The 20,846-nt window shown below is 38.1% G+C and overlaps 1 protein-coding gene across 1 annotated transcript; it reads left to right on the top strand.

The window, feature by feature from the left end:
* The first annotated feature begins 93 nt into the window (after positions 1-93).
* On the top strand, positions 94-15,097 carry EPYC (epiphycan). The gene is made up of 6 exons (XM_064731571.1): positions 94-261; positions 10,676-10,829; positions 11,350-11,508; positions 11,766-11,968; positions 13,587-13,682; positions 14,927-15,097. Exons 1-6 carry the CDS (start codon positions 94-96, stop codon positions 15,095-15,097), a joined length of 951 nt encoding a protein of 316 aa, XP_064587641.1.
* The last annotated feature ends 5,749 nt before the right edge of the window (positions 15,098-20,846 follow it).

Raw genomic sequence — 20,846 nt, 5'->3', positions numbered from 1 at the left:
TTTTATATATAAGTACTGTATTTGTGACATGGTACTCAACACCAGAGTACCTACCATCTGTTCATTTTCTTCTCTTTCAGAAAAGAAAACAAAATGCAGACCTTTGTAAATGTTTTTCTGGGATTTTTTATCTTTGAGTCTGCTGTAGCTGCCCCTATCAGTGATACCCTAATTTATGATTCTGAGTTCTATGACATACCACTTGGAGAGCTGCCTCACCCATTTGCCTATGATGAAAACAAGCAGTCTGACCAAGTAGAGGTAATTAGAACTTAATTTATTCTGTCTTTCCAAAGTGCATAAATGCAGTAGTTACTGATCAGTTTTTCTTTGCCATGAAAATACTTATCTGACAAATATACTTATGTGGTTTCTATTGCCTTTGCAGTTCATTCACTTTTTCCCTAACCTACAAACACAGCCAAAATATATTCTAATTGTTTTGGGGTTTTTTGTGGCAATCTTTAAGAGTAGGTGAAAGGTAGCATGCTTTCCTCAGGTCTCCATGCAATTCCACAAATTCTGTTAGAGATCGTCATTGTAATTTAACTGTCTGGGTGACGCATGGAGGCAGTTGAGACAGGATTTCCAGCATTTCCCATTAAATGAGGTTGTAAAATGCTGTTTTCTTAGGTTTATGTTCACTACAATTGTGTCAGGCTATAAATGCTAATGTTTTCTCTTGCTGCTAGGAAAGTGGCAGAAGGAAGAAAAAAGAAAGAGAAAGAATTTGAATTTAAACACAGGAAAGTAAAATAAATTACTGAAAAAACCTGTTGAAATTCTGATGCAGTATGAGAGGGTAAGATATGTTGCCTGTAGAAACAAGGGACTCCACTTCTTGACTTAAAAGTTTTCTTCCTCTTCTGCAATCCTCTATTTCTTTACAATTACTAAAAGGCTACATTAATTTTTTTTCCTCACCCTGCTGATTAGACATTGGCACAACTTCCCTGAAGGTAGTACAAGCACTCAGTGATTCAGGATTGTGTGTGATATAAGTGGAGAAAAAAATATAATATTTAAATAACATGGGATTTTTATTTTTATACGTAATGTTTTAGTGCTTATTCACATAACAATGCATAATTCATGAAAATACAATCCTTTGAAAGATTCATGATTACAGCAGGAGGGACAGGAGCTCTTCTTTCATCAGTGTGAATTAGAAATTGGAAAATAACTTTGAGATCAAAGGACAGAGACAATTTAAGAATAACTATATTCCAAAACAAGAGAACTGAAGAGATAAAGTTAGCACTAAGATCAGAGCCTTATAACTTTTAGGAAATAAATTTTCAATCTAAGAGGAATTGAGAATAACATTGCTGCAAGGAATTCACCTTGCCTTTAGCCAGTTTCCCTTGTGCCACGCTTGTGCTCTACTTGATTCTGTTTGAGCTCACTTTCCTGATAAAGTCACTGTGCTGTCTTTCACATTGATTAATAAACCACAGTTTCTGACTCTCTTTGCTCTTAGAAATGAAACCTTTATCATTCCTACAGAAATTACTTCCTTCCCAGAAATGGGAGAAGTTATTTTGAATGTGCCTCATCACTGAGTTTTTCTCATTCAAACAACAGATTTCTTAGTAATGCATTTAATGGTAGGTGGGATTCTCCGGTGCTGTGCTCTCTCTGCGAGGTCCTATAGCACCAAAACATAGGGCGGCCCTTTCCAAGTTTTTGAGTGAAGGATAAAGCAAGGCTTTGATGTTCTTTTCCAGCCAAAAGGAAATTCAGGATGACTGATGTTGCACCCAACATGAAAAGATATGAGATCCCAACATGAATTGCTTTTTTTTAAAAGGCATGGAATAGGCAGAGTCAGGGTAAACTGGTAAGCTTCTTTTCCAGAGCAGGATTATCTTCCATTACTGAGCTCTTCAGACAGCCTTTTTAAAATTCATCAGGTAAAGTTCATCCAACACAGCACTTGAACAGAGTTTTGTTTTGCATATGGATGGACCTCACTGTGAGAGCCTTTTTTTCATAGATGTTTAGCCAAAATCATTTTTTTTGCTTACATTCCTAACACCATGTACCACCCAAGAGAATCCTAAGCATTTATAGTTCCCCATATCCCAGGAGATATGAGTGGTCAGTGCTGTAGAAATCAAGCAAATTTTATACACATGTCAGTGTCCTATTTGATAGGCCATGTCAGTCTTGCAAGTTATATTTTAATCACTGATATCACTGATGTCACCCAAGTTTTAAGCAGAATATGTTTGATTTCTTGATTGTGGTTATGACTTTACTGCTTAAAATCTTGTTATCATAATGATGTGAACAACACAAGTGGATCTATGTGTAAAATATTTATTCAGGGTCACAGGTTAGTTTTTATTATGCATAGTTTGCATGATGAGCAATACCACAGAGACCCAGACAACCAGCAGGCCTTCAACAGATCTAGCCTGTGTGCAGTAACTCTTTAAGACTTGAATTTCCATTTAGAGTTCTGAATCATATATTCAGGCTATTGAAGCAGTGGAGAAAAAACTCAAATAGCATTTTCTGTTGTTGCTGTCTTCAATTTAAGATTTGAAAATTCAGTTATGTGCAGATAGAAGCCATTCTGTTTAATCCATTTTTAGACTCATTGGCAAAAATGCAAACTTTAGTAAGGTTGTGTGTCCAACTGATTAGCAGAAGATCCAGGAAACTGACAAGTTCTAGTACCTCAGATGCATTCAGATGCTACTCCTGATAATTTCAATGTGAATTGAAGTAAAAATTAACCTGTGCACCTCAAGGAGTTAAACTAAACCACCTGTGTCGACATGTCCTTTTCCAGACCATTAGGTACTGTAATCACACAGTCAATGTGTAATCACCAAAGTGTGGAAAGACCTGAAGAAAATTAGAAAGAGATTTTTTCCACTCATTCTATCTTAAAAATTAGGCTTAGAATCCCAACACCATGCTACAAGACAAGTATGAATCATTCTCTTTGGATATCTGTTGAGGTGGGTTTATCTTAGCTGGCTACCAAGGTGACCATCAAAATGCTTTCTCACTCTCCCTTCTCAGAAAGACGGGGAAAGAAAGTAAGGTTAAAAACTTGGGAGTTGACATATATACAGTTTAATGAAGAAAAACATAGTTTGCATGCAGAAGCAAAGGGAAACAAAAGATTTATCCTCTACTTCCCGTCAGCAGTTGATGGCCAAACACTTCCAGGAAGTAGGACTTGAGTACGTGTAGCAGGTGCTCCTGATGACAAACACCTGAATAATAAAGCCCCCCCCCCCCCCCCACACTTCTTCCTTTCTCTCAGCTCTTATTGCTGACCAGATACCATATTGAATATTGCTTTGCTCAGCTTGGATCAGCTGTCCTGTTTCCATCCACTCCTGAGACCTTGACCACCCCTGCCCTATTGGTGAGAGAGGAATGTTGGAGACAGCCTTGGTGCTGTGCCAGCCCTGATCAGCAGTCACTGAGCACTGGTGCATTATCAACACCTTTTCAGCTGAAAACACAAAGCACAGCACTGAGGAATGCCATGGGGAAAGTTCATTCCATGCCATAGACCTATCTTCCTCAAATAACTTTTGATGAACCCTGGACATGTGTTTCAGGCTTAGTATGAAAATTTATAATCTTAATACAGTTAAGTAAGGTGACTGAGTCCAAGTTCATGACTTTGCTAATTCTCATACTCTGGAAGTATGGTTTCTTGTGTAGAGTGTATGTGTGTATATACACACACACTTCATTGGATTGAAAACATTTTTCTGAAAAGATTTCTAGATAATGGGCCTTGATGTTCTTCACTTGAAGTCTATTTTTGTCATAGATTCTGGAATAATCTTATGGCTGGGAAAAGTTAGGAATGTATACATGGAATACTTTTTTAAATGCAAATATTTGCATGGGGAAAGTAGTTGTAGCTGTGAATTACTTGCGAGTATTGTATTGAATCCTCAATCAAAGCTATGGATTGTCATGTGTTAGGTGACATTGCAGATTATAAAATCTATGGTTTCCAAGATCCCAGGTTAGTGAGACACAGAAGACCTAGCTAATGCTTTGCATCCAAATGGAAATTAATACTGGAAAACCTTAAAGTAATATATCACTCAGAAATAAAATGTGCATAGAGACATTAAGATAGCAGTATCAACTTTTTCACAAATAATGGCTAAAAAAAGGCTGAGTAAAAGAAAAGCCTATTATCAAGGAAAGAATTCCAAGGTCCTCAAGGAGAAAGCTACAGCAAAGAAATGTCACTGTAAGTGTACAAGCTTTGTGTTGGATTTATCTTCTGAAACAGACAGTAACAGTATAAACATGAGCTGATGTATCTCCCCTTTTCTTTACAGTTAATTAGTATTTTGAATTAATATTTATATAATGTTAGAGTCCAGAGGCCGCAGTCAAAACTATCTCTCCTAACTGCTCTGAAAGCATATACAAAGAGAGATTTCCTCCTTTAAAATGAAAAGAATCAACCAGACTCTCAAAGGAATTATTGTGTGAGCTTCTTACTTTTTCCCTCTTTGAAACTAAAACTTTGTTTGGAAAATGTGTGAGAGAAACAAATTGTGGAGAGAGATTCTTATGTACATCAGCTACTAATGCCTAATAAAATGCATTATTATTATTTTATTACAGCATCTGTTAAATATAATCAGTCAATTTTTCTTTAGGTAGGAAAAACTAAGAAAAATAAGAAGCAAAAATAAAGGAGCGTCAGAAAAATATTTTCATTGCTAAGATAGGCTATCAGTGAGGCTGAAAAGCAAAGGAGCGCTTAATTAAGAATGGTTTGCCTAGCACTGAAGGAGCAGAAAAGTAAGACAGTTAAATACAGGTTGGTCTGGGTCTGTTTACACAAAAGAGGTGAGCTGTAAAATATGATCCACAAAATATTCAGAAAGAAATGCAGTGAAAGCCTAATATTTGATGCATTCTGATTAGCATTACTTGATAGCTTGTTGAATTTGAATCAACTAATAATAGGGCATTTTGGTGCCTGCACATAGCTCAGAACTTGAGTTCCACACACATATTTGCTTATGTCTGTGTGCATACACACAAACCATCTCTCCTATTGGCATAACACACGTGAAGACGAGCCATGCTTGAGCAAGAACTCACTCTTGCCATTCTGCAGGGTTGACAGAGTCTTACACTGCTGTTCCTGTCTTTGTGGTTGGTATCTGATTAAATAGGAGACTTCAAAGTGGATATACAACAACTTTTCAGAATACCACGTAAATTTAAAAAAAAACCCCTATTAATTGGTACAAGTAATGTACAAGTCAGATGACCATATAGTTGATCAGAAAATTGAACTTATTTGAAGCTTTATCCCCAAATAGGAATTTTTCTAGTTTTTCAGAAAGGTTTCAACTACAGATCTTGTTATTCACTTGTCTGCAGCGACTAACAATTCCATTTCTTTTTTAGAACAATAGGAGAAAAGAAGTCTTTAAATGCAAATTTCAAGAACAAGTTTAGGTTACTTTCAGATGGGAAAGCAAACCTCCCTGCCTGTGGCAAGGGGGTTGGAAATAGAGGATTTTGATGGTCCATCCAACCCAAACCATTCTGTGATTCTATGAATAACTTCTACCATAATTAGACATTTTCTTGTAAGCCTTTGGTAGTTTCAAAACAGCTATGGGAGAAACCAGTTCCTTTTGATGGGTCAGTGTGTGGAACAACTGTCCCTTCAAGGTTAAAATGCCTATTTTTAAGTTTGGCATTTTCATTTGTGTATTAAATCTATATTTTGTAGTAAAAGAAACACTGAAACACAACACACTTCAGAATTCTTCTGTGGATTTAAACTTATCACATGTAATACATCAGCTTTGATCCTAAAATATGTAGACATAAAATAGACACATAAAAAAGACATATAAAATAAACTCCTGAGCCTCTCCTAGCCTTTTGTTTGTCTCACCTTTTTACTCAGTGGTGAGATATAGACATCTAAAGACCCCACCCTAAAAGGAATTTCTGTAGCCAATGTCTGGAGCTGCTTTTCAGAAGTTTTGTCTCATTCACACTGACTGTGAAGTGATGCTAATATAACTAAATGCCCAGCCTATGGGTGGCAAGTAGCAGGTTGGATTTTACCAATTGCATTTTATCACTTACTGATATGTTCTGATTTCTGCATTCTTGACTTTTGTAACTTCCTGGTCTGAATGGGCCTCTGAATTGGCCAGGCTCACTAAGATCCTTCATTGGAAATTGGAGTCACATTGGATAAATATAAGATAGTGAAAAAAAGCAGGTACTCCATACAATCTTAGGAAAGGTATCACTGTCATTTGCCATGCTCTGGGACTAATCTGCACTGATATTCTCTAAATCTTTTTATTGATGCCAAAGACAGAATAGGGTAACTATTAACCACATAGATGGCTAATGATAAGTGATGTGATGCCCCTTCAGTTTTTTCTTATGCCGTGCATAAAAACTGTCTTGGAAGGCAGATTATTATTTGAAGACTTGTAGATATTGACAAGGAGAAACACACTTTATTGTATTTCTCTACAATGTTCTTTCTGCTCTGTGATTTTTCACAAAGAATAATTCTTAAAGTACCAGATGAAATACAAGTCCACTCCCTGCCTAACTACAGGCTCCCACCTCCCTCCAAAAATGGAAATAACATGGAAAATAATGACATTAAGTGATATACAATCATTTATGTTTCAATTTTTTTTTAATAAAGTCCAGTTGCCAAAAAGAAACAAACATCTGGAAAAAGGGATTATTCTGTACAGCATATAGTCCAAGAAGCATCTTTGTCTTGTTAAAATCTCGCATGATTTATCAAACTTGTAAAAGATACAAAGCTGCATGGATCATATGACCAATAATGGGAAACAGACTTTTACCTTTAGGTCACTGGCTCAAGTCCAAGTTATGTACAGCAAGAAAATACTGCTCATGCTCTGGGTCTGGTATGTAAAACACATATATCAATGAACTCCTACTCTGTTGCAAGTATAAAAATTGCAACATCATTAAGTTAACATCAATAATTTTTATTTTCTTATGACACTCACAACTGCAGAACACTGAACAGATAAAGCTAACTATTTGGAGCAGTTTCCCTAAACCCCAGACATAGTGCATTTGCAGGGAAACTGCTGGGAGACTTTCAACAGTTTATCTTCAAATCTAGGTGACCTCCTACAGTAAGAAAGAGATAATAGTGTAGACATGGAAGTACTAGAGGTTAACACCTCCACTTTGCTACCCAACAGCTGCAGTGATTAATCAACTAAGAACCCTCAGAAAGCATAAAGTAGATAACAAATCCCAAGATAGTAAGTTCCATAAAGCATGTCCCAAATATGCAGAGAGGTGGCAGTCAGTGTAGATGACCCAAACACCATAACAAGTGAAAGGAAAATTATCTTTGGTCTGAAGCCTATTTAAAAAGTCTATCTTGAAAATACTCTTCTACAGAATATTACTTTCAGTAGAAGAAAAGTTGTATATAAAGACATTTACAGATCTTAAATCTCTGGATTTAATTCTGAAGTTCAGAAGAGGGATTCTTATCTGATTTCCACAAATCTGCTGAAGAAGTAGACAGCATGTGCAAGAACTTTAGTGCAGCACTAACCTGGGTCAATAAAAGTCTGGAATGTATCTCTCCCTCTAGGCTTCCTCCATTCGGAGAACATCTGTCCCATTTCCTTTGTTCCCAAAATCTTCTTTTGATTTGTCCCCAAGTCCATTCCTGGTTAAGCTGTCTACTGTCAGTGCTGCAGATGGTAGCATTGTGTATTTGTCTGCACAGAAGGACAAGGTACATCCTTACTTACATCAACTCAAGTTACTCAGTTCAGCTGAAGGTCATCTTGATCATTTGATTACCTTGCATTTCGTGAAATTTGCAACTGTTTGGGGGCATTTTTATCCATAAACTCTAATTAGTAATAGCATCTGTGGCTTAGTAGAATACAAAAAAAGAATATATAGAAAACCTAAAATATTCTTAGTCAAAATCTGAGCCTGTGTGGTTCAGAGTGCTTACTGGTTTTTTATTGCTTTCATGTTCCCTGTCTTCAGTGAAACTAATTGATATAAAATATTTGAACCTATTGCCATTATATAACCTAAACGAAATTATCTATTATGTCCAAAAATATAGATTTTAGGTAGTTATTTAGATGTTGTAAGGCAATCCAGGATCATAATGCTTAATACTGCCTGTAATTATATGTATATCTATGCTGCAAGATAGTCTATTATGAGATGTAAAGGGTTTTTTTTTTCTGAAATTTTCACAGTTCATAGAATCATAGAATTGTTTGTGTTGGAAGGGACCAAGATCTTCAACTTCCAACCCTCCCTGCCATGGACAGGGACACTTTGAACTAGCCCAGGTTGCTCAAAGCCCCATCCAACCTTGCCTTGAGCAAGGGACTCCATAAATTCTCTGGGCAACCATTTCCAATTCCTCACCACCCTCACAGTAAAGAATTTAATAATATATAAAAGTTTCAGCTTCAAGCCATTCCCCCTTGTCCTATCACTACATGTCCTTCTAAAAGGTCTCTCTCCAGCTTTCTTGTAGGTCCTCTTTAGGCACTGAAAAGCTACTTTTCTCTGGGCTCGACAACCTCAACTCTCTCAGTCTGTCTTCATCTTCTTGGCTCTCCTCTGGACTTGCTCCACACAAGCCCATGTCCTCCTTGTGCTGGAGACTCCAGTGCTGGATCCAGTACGGCAGGCGGGGTCCCACAAGTACAGAGCAGAAGGGCAGAATCACAGCCCTTGAGCTGCTGGTTACACATTAAATATATATACACATAGAAGGAGATTCAAGTAGGGATCAAATACAGCAAAGATTTGCCTGTGCTTGGAATCCAGATGTTAGGTGTTTTAGTTCCTTTAACTTCTATAGTCTACATACAAAACCAAATTTTAAAAATTCTAACTATTTGGCCAGTCAATTAGTTTTTACCTGTGTTTTACAATTATAATTTATGAATACTACTGTGATGGATTTCAACAACTGGTTCTTCATGAAGACAGCAAAGAAAGCAATAGCTGTGGGATGATGTCAAAAAGAGATGCTTGGTCAGGTTAAAGACTTGGGATTCAGTAGTTTTGTGGTGGTTGTACTAGAAAGCTGCTGTGGATGAAAACTGAAGCATAATTTTGGGCTTTGGTGCCTTTGCACTTGGAATAATGATACTGTAACAAAATTTCTGTATTTGGCTGTGTCTTAGAAAAAGATAAGGAGTGCTAAATGCAGCACAGGGGTGCAGCACCTGCAGGGTTAAATGCATTACCTATTGCAGCCTGAATTACTGCTAATAAAGTCCAGGGCAAGGAAGCAAAAAGAGTCTTTGCATGGTATCCACAGATGCTTTATTCAGCCACCTGGTAAGATGTTCAGGTCCCAGGCATACACAGGGAGACAGACCCCTGGGTCTCGCTATCCCAGGGGCAGGGGGTGAACCTGGTCTCGGGGCAGTACAAAGATGAGGGCAAATCAGGGAATAGGGAAGGAATGGCTCAGGGACATAGAAACAGGGGTAGGAGCCAATGAGGTCTTAACAACTTTTTTGGGGAAGATTCTTCTGAACCCCTAAACTAGGGGATGCCCCCCAGGGTCTCCACAATTACCTACATTTTTAACAGCACCTCTGATGTGCAAAACCCTATAATATACTAATTAATTGTTTTAGATTTAAAGAATAGAGCGCGCTTTCAAAAGGGGCTGTGGCTCAGCTGAACAATATTATTACACATGGGGAAATGAAGATACATTGGGAAAGTAACTTGCAAAGATAACACAGCTGTCTGGGTGATTACAGAAAACAACTCTGCCTCTGATAATATAGACCCCCTCTGCAACAAGCCTGACAAGTCTGCAATACTCTTTTTATGAGAGGTGATGTGAAACAAGAAAATTGCTATATCTTAATTTTTATCCTGAATTGTCATATAAGAAAATCAACAGAATGCATTTTTAGAAGTAGAGTTAACCTGACAGAATTAAATGCTTTGATTAGTTATGTTGATTGAAGGGCAAAATTATAAGTTTTCTAGTTCTATGCAAGGATCTTCCAAATTTTATGTGTTTTAAAATCAAGGTTTTATCCAATATATCAATTTTTTCATACTACATAATACAGCTACTAATGAATGAAGTTAACCAGAGTCTTTAACATATTAGAAAGTTATGTGAAGTTGAAGTTCAGAATTATTTAGTAATATTTTAAAGTCATGTTAGTGTTCTAAGCAGAGCCTGAACACCTATATTGGATTTGGATTTATGATGGTACAATTTACAATTTTATGCTAAATGACTCACACCTTTTTGATATTTCACAGCAAATTTTCATTTTTTACATACAGTTTATCAATTTTTATCACAAATCTAATTTATCTTTAAATAAATATTGAAAAATAATTTTACTAGTATATATTATTAGTAATGAAGTATATGCATGTATGCATACAGTAAAAAACCCAAAACACAGACAAAAAAGTGAACAAATATGTTTGATTTTCATGAATTGTTTATAAATTATCAGAATTCATTATAGCTCCAGATAAAATGCAGCTCCAGCACTAAATCTCAGAAAATATGTGACCTCTAGTGGAAGAATATGAATAACTGCAAGACAAACAGCTTCCAAGAGTAGTAAACAGTAACAACTCCTTTTAATTTTCCTAGACAGATATTGGGACAAAACTACTGTCTGCAATTCAAGAGAGTTATTCTTCTGCACCATTGACAGAAGAAACTGAGGATGAAGCATCTACGCCAAAATTAATTGATGGGTCTTCAGCACAGGGGTCAGGGGTTCTTGGACCCCAGACTCAAGATGGTTAGTAGGAAAGAGAAATGTTTTTGTGTGCAGTGTTGATTTTGAGCAAGCCCATTTTATTTTCTTTTTTACTGAAAATGAAGTACATAGTTTCTGTATGTCTCTTACTGAAGAAAGAATCTATGTGGAATCCTCCTCCAAAGTCAGATAGGTGCCTAGTCTCTAAAAGGTCTCCATGCTACTTCACTGTGAACTATACACCTGCTAGCTTAAGGGGAACTCAACTTCTGGCTGGTTACTGTAACCAAATAGTCTATTACAGCCTGAGAAACAACTTATTGGAAGAAGTTAATTGCTCTTCTAGGCACAGAGAGAAAAATAAACTCATTTTTAAAAGAATTTAATCACTTTAGTGTTGCAATTATATGATTTCCTAATCAAAGCAGAATGGGAAGTGAACTTTATCATAGACAAAGACTGATGAGTAGGTGCTTGAGTGAGCATTTCATTGCAGTAATTTATGTATGACTTTTATTTATGTCCTTTCTAACAAAGTGTTTTCTTTTAAATTCCTTGACAGGTCTTCCCACTTGCCTTTTGTGTACATGCCTAGGGACCACAGTCTACTGTGATGATCGTGAACTTCATGCTGTTCCACCATTGCCTAAGAAAACCACCTATTTCTACTCACGCTATAACAGAATCAAGAAGATCAGCAGAAATGACTTTGCTAACTTAAGTATGGATAGCTGTATTATTGAAATCGGCTTTAATTTTAATTATTTCTGGCACCTATCTACCAGAAATATAGTGATATATTAAGTGTCATTTTTCAAAAGACAATAATTTATAAGGTTCCCAATGCACACAGAAATCTTAAAACTAAACTTTGAAGTCTTTCACTGAAAGATGTATAAAGAATGATACAGGCAGGGTTTTCTTTAAATTTCAGGAAATACATTCTTATAAATCTGTTGTATCCTCTTTCTCTGCCAGACCATTTGAAGAGGATTGATTTGACTGCAAACTTCATATCAGATATCCACAAAGATGCCTTCCGAAGATTGCCCCAACTTCAGGAGCTGGTGCTCCGTGACAATAGGATAAGGCAACTGCCTGAGTTACCATCTACCTTAACATTCATTGATGTTAGTAAGAACAGGCTTGGTCGCAGAGGGATACCAAATGAGGCATTTAAAGTAAGTTTGGGTGTGATGGAAAAATATTTTCTTTCTCTCTCCAGAGGATGTGGAGAGCGAAGTGCAGCCTATTCTCATAAGAGAGATGCTCCAGTCCTCCAATCATCTTTGTAGCCCTCAAATGGACCCGCTCAAGGAGCTTCATGTTTCTTTCTTGTCCTGAGGAGCTCAGAAGTGGACACAGCACCCCAGATGTCCCTCACCAGGGCTCAGCAGAGGGGCAGGATCACCTCCCTTGCCCTGCTGGAATGCTCTTCCTAATGTACCCCAGGTCTCCATTGGCCTTCTTGGCCACAAGGGCACTGGTGGCTCATGGAGAGCTTGTTGTCCACCAGGACCCCCAGGTCCTTCTCTGTAGAGCTGCTTCCCAGCAGATCTCCCCCCAGTCTGTACTGCTGGTTATTATTTACCAGGTGCAGGACACTGCATTTGCCTTTACTGAATTTCAGATGGTTCTTCTCATCCTATCTCTACAGCTTATTCGGGTCCTTCTGGAAAGCTGAACATCCTTCTGAGGTATCAGCCACTGCTCCCAGCTTTGTGTCATCAGTGAACTTGCTGAGGAGGCATCTGTCCCTCCACCCAAGTCATTGATTAACATGTTAAACAATACTGGGCCCAGCACTGAACCCTGTGGGACAGCATTAGTGGCACACCTCCCACTGGACTGTGCCATTGATTATTATGTCCTTCTGGGGTCTGCCATTCACTCAGTTCTCAATCCACCTCACTTTCCACTCTTCCAGTCCACACCTCCTGAGTTTACTAAGAGTATAGTAGGAGACAAAGTGTTGAAAGCCTTGCTGAAGTCAGGGTAGAAAATATTCAGTGTTTTCCCCTCATCCATTCTGGTAGTTTCATTTTAGAAAGCAATCAGGTTGGTCAAGCATGATTTACCTTTAGTGAATCCATGCTGGCTACTCCTGATTACCTTCTTATCAAGGTAAGATAAGAAGGATGGGGATCAAGATGGATTCTGGAATGAGGCACTCAGTAACCTTTCTAGGGATGGAGGTGAAGCTGACTGAATGGTTGTTCCCTAGATCCACCTTGCTTTTTTTAGGGGTAGATAGGGGTGACACTGGCTTACCTCCAGTCCTCAGGCACTTCTCCTGATCCCTGAGGCCTTTCAAAGACCACTGTGAGCAACCTCTATGGTGTCTGCCAGATTTCTCAGCACTCATTCCTCCAACAAGTCAAGGGAGAAAATTATTTACCTTTTGAAAAGAATGAGAAATGTATTTTTAACTCCAGCAGTTCTTATACAATTATAATTTGCTTCAATACAATACACTTCTGCAAAATTGAGTAGTCTTGTCACAAAAGAAAGGTAACAACATCATCATTAAAATTATATCTTTAATAATTCTGTAGATTTTTGAAAAACATTTTCCCCTTCATTTTAATCTGAACACCTATCCCTTATCAGCAACATTCTCAGCCTATGCAAATCAGAGTTCATTACTGTCTTTGAATTTCTGTCTTTTCACCATATCATGCTGAAACTAAATGTTCTGCTATCTGGTGGTGTTCATTGCAGTGATAGATTTCAAACTTACTTGGCAGAGATTTTCGAATATATCTCTTATTTCCCCCGTTTTCTTCCATATTCCTCTAGAATCTGGATGAACTGCAGCATCTTTATATCACTGACAATAATTTGGATCACATTCCCTTGCCGCTCCCTGAAAGCCTCCAAGCTCTTCATCTTCAGGTAGGCTACAAAAGAACTGACTCTTTATATCATGCTCAAAGCACAGGCACAACTCAGAAGGGCAAATATTTGTCTTGTAGTGTTTGTTCTTTTTATCAAAAAGTGTTCTTACTTGACTAAACAAGCTATGGGAAACATAAAATTAACTAGTGATTGCAAGTCTTTTAGAGAAGTAAAATTTAGCTCTGCTAAGCCTTAATTTTCAGAATTTTTAATAAAATATTTTTCAAAAATCAAATTCTAGAGTTATTATGACCTAAGAGTTTCTTTCTGAATACTTCCTTTTAACCTTTTCCAGCTCTGCTTCTTTCCCTTTATCTCATCTTGTATCAATTTACAGTTTTGTTTATCAGATGTTTTTACTAATTACATCATACAGAAAAAACCTTTCAGTAAGCAATGTAATGTGCCTCACATCATTTAACCTCGATCTTTCAGTAAGTAAATTTATCAAAACTCTCTGTCTGCTAGCTGACTTCCTTTTCACCTGTTTGTGCCTGTAAATTATATATTCAGTGCTATGTGCTACAGAAAAAACTTAGTGAGCAGGACTTTGTCCACACCAATTTTTCACTAGCAAAGGAATGGAGAAGAGAACAATTTTCAGCCCTCCTTTTAGGTTAATGAGCTTTTTAGTCCCAGTTTCCTGACAATGCTGTATTCCAGCAATTCATGGTTGAAAATGGTTCGCTTCAAGAATCGAAGCTCAGTGAATATAAGGCATGTAAGAGCAATTTAAATCAAAGGAATAAAACCAAATGCATTCAATTTTGCCAGTACATATACAGGTGTGAGTAAAACTAATGTGAGAGGGCCGGGGGGAAAGAAATTGTCACAGGTCAAATTACAGAGTTGTACCTTTGCAGGTTAAGGCATATTAAGATGTCAAGATGATAATTATGTTTCTGTGATTTTTGGACTGGCCTATCGTGGATCAAATTTGTCTTAATATGGCTCTTCACTATAATCTGGAAATGAAAATGTTCTATAATTCTACCAGGCTCCTCCTTCTCTGCTACATGGTTTGAGTTACTTAGTTCTGAAGTTTTGCATTGGCCAAGAAATTTTCCCCTGCTTCAGAGATTTCTCCGTGGATGACTTGCTGCCACAATCTGGGCCCTTGAGTTCAAGCAAGTGTCTCTCTACACATTGAAAACACATCCATAAATGGTGTTTCAGAATAAAAAATTACTTTCAGGTAACTATTCTGATAGTTTCTTTGTTGTTTGCTTGTTTTCTTTTAGAACAACAACATTCAAGAGATGCATGAAGATACGTTCTGCAAAAGGAGAGATTTTACTTATGTGCGTAGGGCTCTTGAAGACATCAGGCTGGATGGCAATCCCATCAACCTGAGCAAAACACCTTATGCTTACATGTGTCTACCCCGCTTGCCAGTTGGTAACCTCATCTAAGCTACATCAACCTAGATGAATTTTTACAAACATCATTTATTTGGGAAATATTTCTGTTAATATTGGAATTTATTACTGAGATGCTGAGAAGATTATGAAATGCTAAAAGAAAAATCCATTATCTACCCAACTGCAAGTTATTTAGCAATATCAAGAAAAATACTTTACTACAAAAACAATGCAAATACAAAATTTTTTGCTGGATTGTTCAGATCCAATATATGAATTCTAAATTTAAATAATTTTTACATATTAAAGTCTCACTATTATATGGTAAACAAATAAAAATAAAATTGTGTACACAATTGATTATTTACTGGGTTTTATTTTAATTAAATATTATTCTCTCAGAGATACATCTAATTTTCTACTTCTTTCCTTAAAGGTCCCTTTATTTTGGAAAAGTATTAGCAATATTCCAAAAAACATGTTTTCTTCAGAAAACAGAATCTTTCCTTCAGATTACCCTTCCATAACCTATCTATATTTTTGCAGCAATAATTTATCTTTGTAATGCTTTTGAGATTGTTGGTAAATCCTGTTAATTTAGGCTTCTTGGAGTGCCGCAGCTATTTCTGCTGCTGGCTTCCGGAGCTGGGAAGCATACAGGCTTACCTCAGCAGCACAATCCACTGACCAGTACAAATACTCCTTCAGCCACAGACTCAGCCTGGGAGACCCACGAGAATCTCAACCATGTAATTACTTTAAGTTACAGGGAGTTGATTTAAATGTCTATTTTCTAGTAAGTATCTCACCTGAAAGTAAATACATGAAGACATGTTCTGCAGAAATGCTGAAGCTATCAGGGTTCAATAGGGAGGCAAGTAATGGCATTAAATCAAACTCATAATTGTGAGGACTAAGCCACATGTCTAAAAGACTTTCTCTTGATAGAATGAAACCGAAGTGGCAATGCAGTTTTAAAAAAGTTGTATAAGCTTAGTCAATATGGCTCTCCAGTAAGCACTTTTCATAGCTCAGTCATAATTGATCAGAGATAAGGGAGTGTTATTAGCTCAATGGGCTGATACAGAAATCTTTGATTTGAGGAGATCCCCAAAATGACCAGGAGATAAAGAATGACTGTAGAACCTGCTATAATTAACATTATAAACCAGAAAGCTTTCCAAAAGTCATTGTGGTTAATGAAAGCACTAATCTGCCACTTCTTAGATGGAGTTTGGGATCACAAACTGTACCTGGGATAATATCTGGGGTTGCCTTGATCAAGAAAAGACTGTGAATCCTCCTCTTTTTTTCTTTATCTTTTTTAGATATTTTTTATTATTATTTCTCTTTGGAGCTGGCCTCAGAACTGTCATAAGCAAATATTCATAAGCAAAGACTATAGCTATCTCTAGAAAAAAAGGCCTTAGGCAGATTTAGTTTCATTCATGGACAGCATCAGCTAATCATTTCATGGACTGCTACTGCCATCGTGTGTTGATGAATAGTGACACTTGAAATCACACCAAAGCTTGATACTAAGGGTAGATGAGACTTGTTTTTACTTGTTTGGTAAACTTGACCCTATGCTCATTTTTTTCCCTTTCATGTTGAATGAAAGCAGAAGAAATGGAACTCTTTGATGATAAAAAACAAAGGAAGATTATGTGAAATATTTTTGCTTTTGTTTTTGTTGAGGGGGTTGTTTGGTTGGCTTTGGTATTTTGTTTGTGGTTTTTAAATCAACCTAGAATATGGGAAAAAAAAGAAGAGGAAAATATTCTTAGCATATTGCAATATTCATAGCATATTGCAAACAATTATTTCATATTTTTTTAATTACATTTTTTTTTAATTTAAATTAGTAGACTATAAATGACATCCAAAGAATTTATGTTCCAGGGCGTGATACTATACAGATACTATACAGATACTATACTCTCTAATCATTAAGTGCAAAAATTCAGAGTGCTTGATGATATCTCTCAACAAATGACAAACACAGTTTCTGGTCTAAATAGTATAAATGCATCACTTACTATGAAACAATAAGCCTGGTCTGACAGTATCAGTGGAAGGACAGGGAGCCTAAAATAATAAATACCCACCTATTCCCAGCAACACAAATTGTGCAAACTTCCAAAGACAAACACAGCCCCAAAAACCCCATCCTTATCTTTGTGTGGCGAGAATGAGGACACTCTTTTCTTCAACATAGCTGTCATCTATAAAACTTTTTCTCTAACCATAAAAAACACACTAAAAAAAAAGTTTTTATTTTATTTAGTCCCATCCCTGGCAGTGTTCAAGGCCTGGCTGGGTTTTTTGAGAAGCCTGGTCTGGTGGGAGATGTGTCTGCCCATGGCAGAGAGGTTGGAACTAGATTATCTTTAAGATTCCTTCCAGGCCAACCGTTCAGTAATTCTATGATTCATTAGTTTTTATTCTGTATCACAAAAAGCCAACAAGAAGGATGCTACAAATAGTACCTGGTGTTATGCCAATATGCTGCGTATAGAAAATTAATCTTGAGATAAGCCTGGTATTTATCTTTCCACCTTCCACACTGAAAAAGTAGGAATTCATTCAACAGCTGACAGAAGGGCTGGATACAGAATTTTGAGTCAGGAGGGTGAGAAAGGCTTTTTGAAGGTGCTGACTTTCTGTGCCAACTCCTAACAGCTACTTAGTCCCTCCACACTCTTCTTCACCAGGTGCCTGGGACAACTTTCCCTCAGTCCCACGAGGTGCTTGGAGGGAAGCACAGAGCAGGGCTGGTGATAGTATCAGGGCTGGTGATGGTATCAGGGCCAGAGATTGGATTTGTTCCAGCGAGGCCTGGCCTGGGCCTGTAGGGCCCACTTGGGAGGGGCCTCTACTGACTGATGGACTGTGCCCTTGGCACCAGCTCCATGTCACCGCCAAGCACCTCTGGCTCCTCCAGGCAGGGTGGCATGGCAGTCTGTCACAGGGTGCCCACACAAAGAGCGTCTGCAGGACAGCAGGGTGACAGCATGGACAGGCTCCCTCACCGGCTTGCCAGGTAAGCACCCCCCCATGAGGCCATGGCTGCCGCGCCAGGCCGCAGCTGGAGCGAAAGCCAACCCCTGTACCGCTCCCCAAGCCGTGCCCTGCTGCTGGCTGCTGTCACTGTTGGCAGTGCTAGAAGGCACAGCAAGGTCAGGACAGGGACAAGGGACCAAGGCAGGGCCACCAAGTACAGGCAAAAGACATGCTCATTGTGCTTCTGTATAGCAACAGGGCTGGCAGGGGCAGGAGGCAACAGCAGGAATGGAAGCACAGGGTCAGAAGGCACGTTAACGGAGACGGTCAGCGAGGGCAACAGAAAAGAGAGAAGGACCTCATGGAGCAGAACCCCTGTGCATCGTCCTCAAATGGCTGTGAGAGACATGGTGGCCAGCACAATGATCCTGTGCATGGACTGCAGCAGAAGCAGCCTGGGAAGGCACAGTGGCAGGGTCACAAGTGCAGCAGGAATTGGAAGCAGCAACCACTACAATGCACTGAGCCCCTCCAGCAAGACCAGGCAGGTGAGCAGAGCGGTGGTGATGAAAAGAGCGAGCTACTCTGGAACGCAAAGAAGGGCTGCTGGATCACAACCTCACATCTGCCCGCAGCAATTCGGCGAGAGGCAAGAGCACGCCTGCGGCCCATGAACCTGGCAGGATACCGGCTGCCAGGGATGTGCACGCCCCACAACACCAACCAGTACTTCATGGGCCACCGCGAGTACAGAGAGGAAAGAGAAGCGGCGGTGGAGGTGTCTGGAGAAGTTAGCGACTGCAGCACTGAAGATGAGGATTTCCCTCTGATGGCTGCTCTCCCTTCCACAGATCAGTAGGCTGAAGGCACTGATCAGCAGAAGAGGAAGAGGAGAGCACACAGCCTGCCTGCCAAGACTGCAAGTGCCAAGACGATCTCATGTGAAACCCAAACCAGAGTGACAGCACAAGGAAAGTGTCTGACTTGTAAAATCATCAGCTATTAAGAGCAGGGAACTGTTTGACATTCAGCTCCCTAAATAAATATATATATTTGTATACTTCTAACCCCACTGCCTACTGTCTAATGATTCACATACACTGAGAGAGGCCTGGCAGAATAAGAACCAGAAGAAGGTTACCATTGCATATGCCAAAGAGGTCAAAACTGTTACCCTAGAGATTTAGAGAACCTTTGTTCCCCTCAGATACATATATCCCGTTCAGGAAGGCTTTTTTAAGTTATACTCAAGTATTAAATATTTTATTATTATATTATATAAGTATTATTATTAATATAATATTTAAGTTACTATGTTATACTGACAAGAGAAAGCCTAACTAGATGATGAAATTTCAAAAAATCCCAAAATGGTTTTCAGCAAATGTGACGGTGTTCGCAGGGGTCTTAGGATGAGGGAAGAGACGAGGATCTGACTCCATGTTTCAGAAGGCTTTATTTATTATTTTATGATAAATATTATATTAAAACTATACTAAAAGAATAGAAGAAAGGATTTCATCAGAAGGCTAGCTAAGAATAGAAAAGGAAAGAATGAATAACAAAGGCTTGTGTCTTGGACAGAGAGTCTGAGCCAGCTGACTGTGATTGGCCATTAATTAGAAACAACCACACGAGACCAATCACAGATTAACCTGTTGCATTCCACAGCAGCAGATAATCATTGTTTACATGTTGTTCCTTCCTGAGGCCTCTCAGCTTCTCATAAGAAAAAATCCTAAGGAAAGGATTTTTCATAAAATGTGTCTGTGACAAGCAAACATCAGAACGGATGCTTTTTGAGCATTAAAAAGAAAAAACAAAAAAAGAGAGTACTTCATAGATAAATATACTTTTTGCTATAAACAGACACTACAACTTGTTCATCGATGACTGAAGTGTGGATTTGCATATATGCAAGCAAATTAAATGCATTGCAAAAATAAGAGAGAACAAAAAAAACGTTTAGCTCACAGACCATGCACCTTGACCTGTCATGAATGCTCATGTGGTTTTCCTTTTAGAAGATGTCAAATACAGAGGGTTGGTGATATGCCATAGCTTTGCTTTTTAAGGTGGCTGAAATTATAGCCATGGACACCATCACAAATATACTAGTACTCCCAGGAGTCAAATCTCTTGGCTTAAGAAGCTGCTTGAGAGAGAATGATGCTGATGTAGTCTGGGGATTTTAAATGGGGAGAAGGCAAAATGTTAGTGGGAAAGGCTATGGATCTGACCCTTGTATTTGTAGCTAAAGATAAAATGAGGTGCCCATAAGCCTTTTTTAACTTTGGTCTAAGTTGAGAGAAAATTTAAAACTCGGTTTGTTATACAAGTATTAAATTTTTCATGCTTTTAGTGAAAAAAATCGCTATAAAATAAAATTTTATAATTAACTCAATTAAAGTCAATATTAAATACAATGTTGCTGTAAATGTTGATAGGCTTTATGTGCAAAGCAACTATATATATTTGTATATATAAATAGACATATTTAAATTTCTTGAATCCTTCATAAAAGTAAGTGCCTACCTAGACCTGTGGATCTATTTTTCTTCTTTGGGCTTTTTTCTCCAAATAATTTTTAAAAGTCCTAAATTCTGCTCCTGAAGTTCACCTTTAATCTTATAATGCCTTAATACTTTTTGGTCTTCCTCCTTCACAGTCTTCTTCACTGCCAGCTAATAGAAACCATCTTAAACCATTAGAACTTGAACATTTAGCAGGATGCAAATCTCTTATTTGGCAGAAAGCCTCGTTTTTAGCTCCCATATCCTGTCATAGCCCTCAAGAT

The sequence above is a fragment of the Zonotrichia leucophrys genome, chromosome 1A, assembly GCF_028769735.1.
Source record: "Zonotrichia leucophrys gambelii isolate GWCS_2022_RI chromosome 1A, RI_Zleu_2.0, whole genome shotgun sequence".
NCBI lineage: Eukaryota > Metazoa > Chordata > Aves > Passeriformes > Passerellidae > Zonotrichia > Zonotrichia leucophrys.
Note: the sequence above shows the minus strand (reverse complement) of the source record. Positions and strands in the feature narration are given on the sequence as shown.

Coding starts and splice junctions, on each gene's coding strand:
- EPYC (XM_064731571.1), top strand. CDS start 94: ATGCAGACCTTTGTAAATGTTTTTCTGGGATTTTTTATCTTTGAGTCT. Junction 262..10,675: donor AGCAGTCTGACCAAGTAGAG/GTAATTAGAACT, acceptor TAATTTTCCTAG/ACAGATATTGGGACAAAACT. Junction 11,509..11,765: donor AAATGACTTTGCTAACTTAA/GTATGGATAGCT, acceptor TTTCTCTGCCAG/ACCATTTGAAGAGGATTGAT.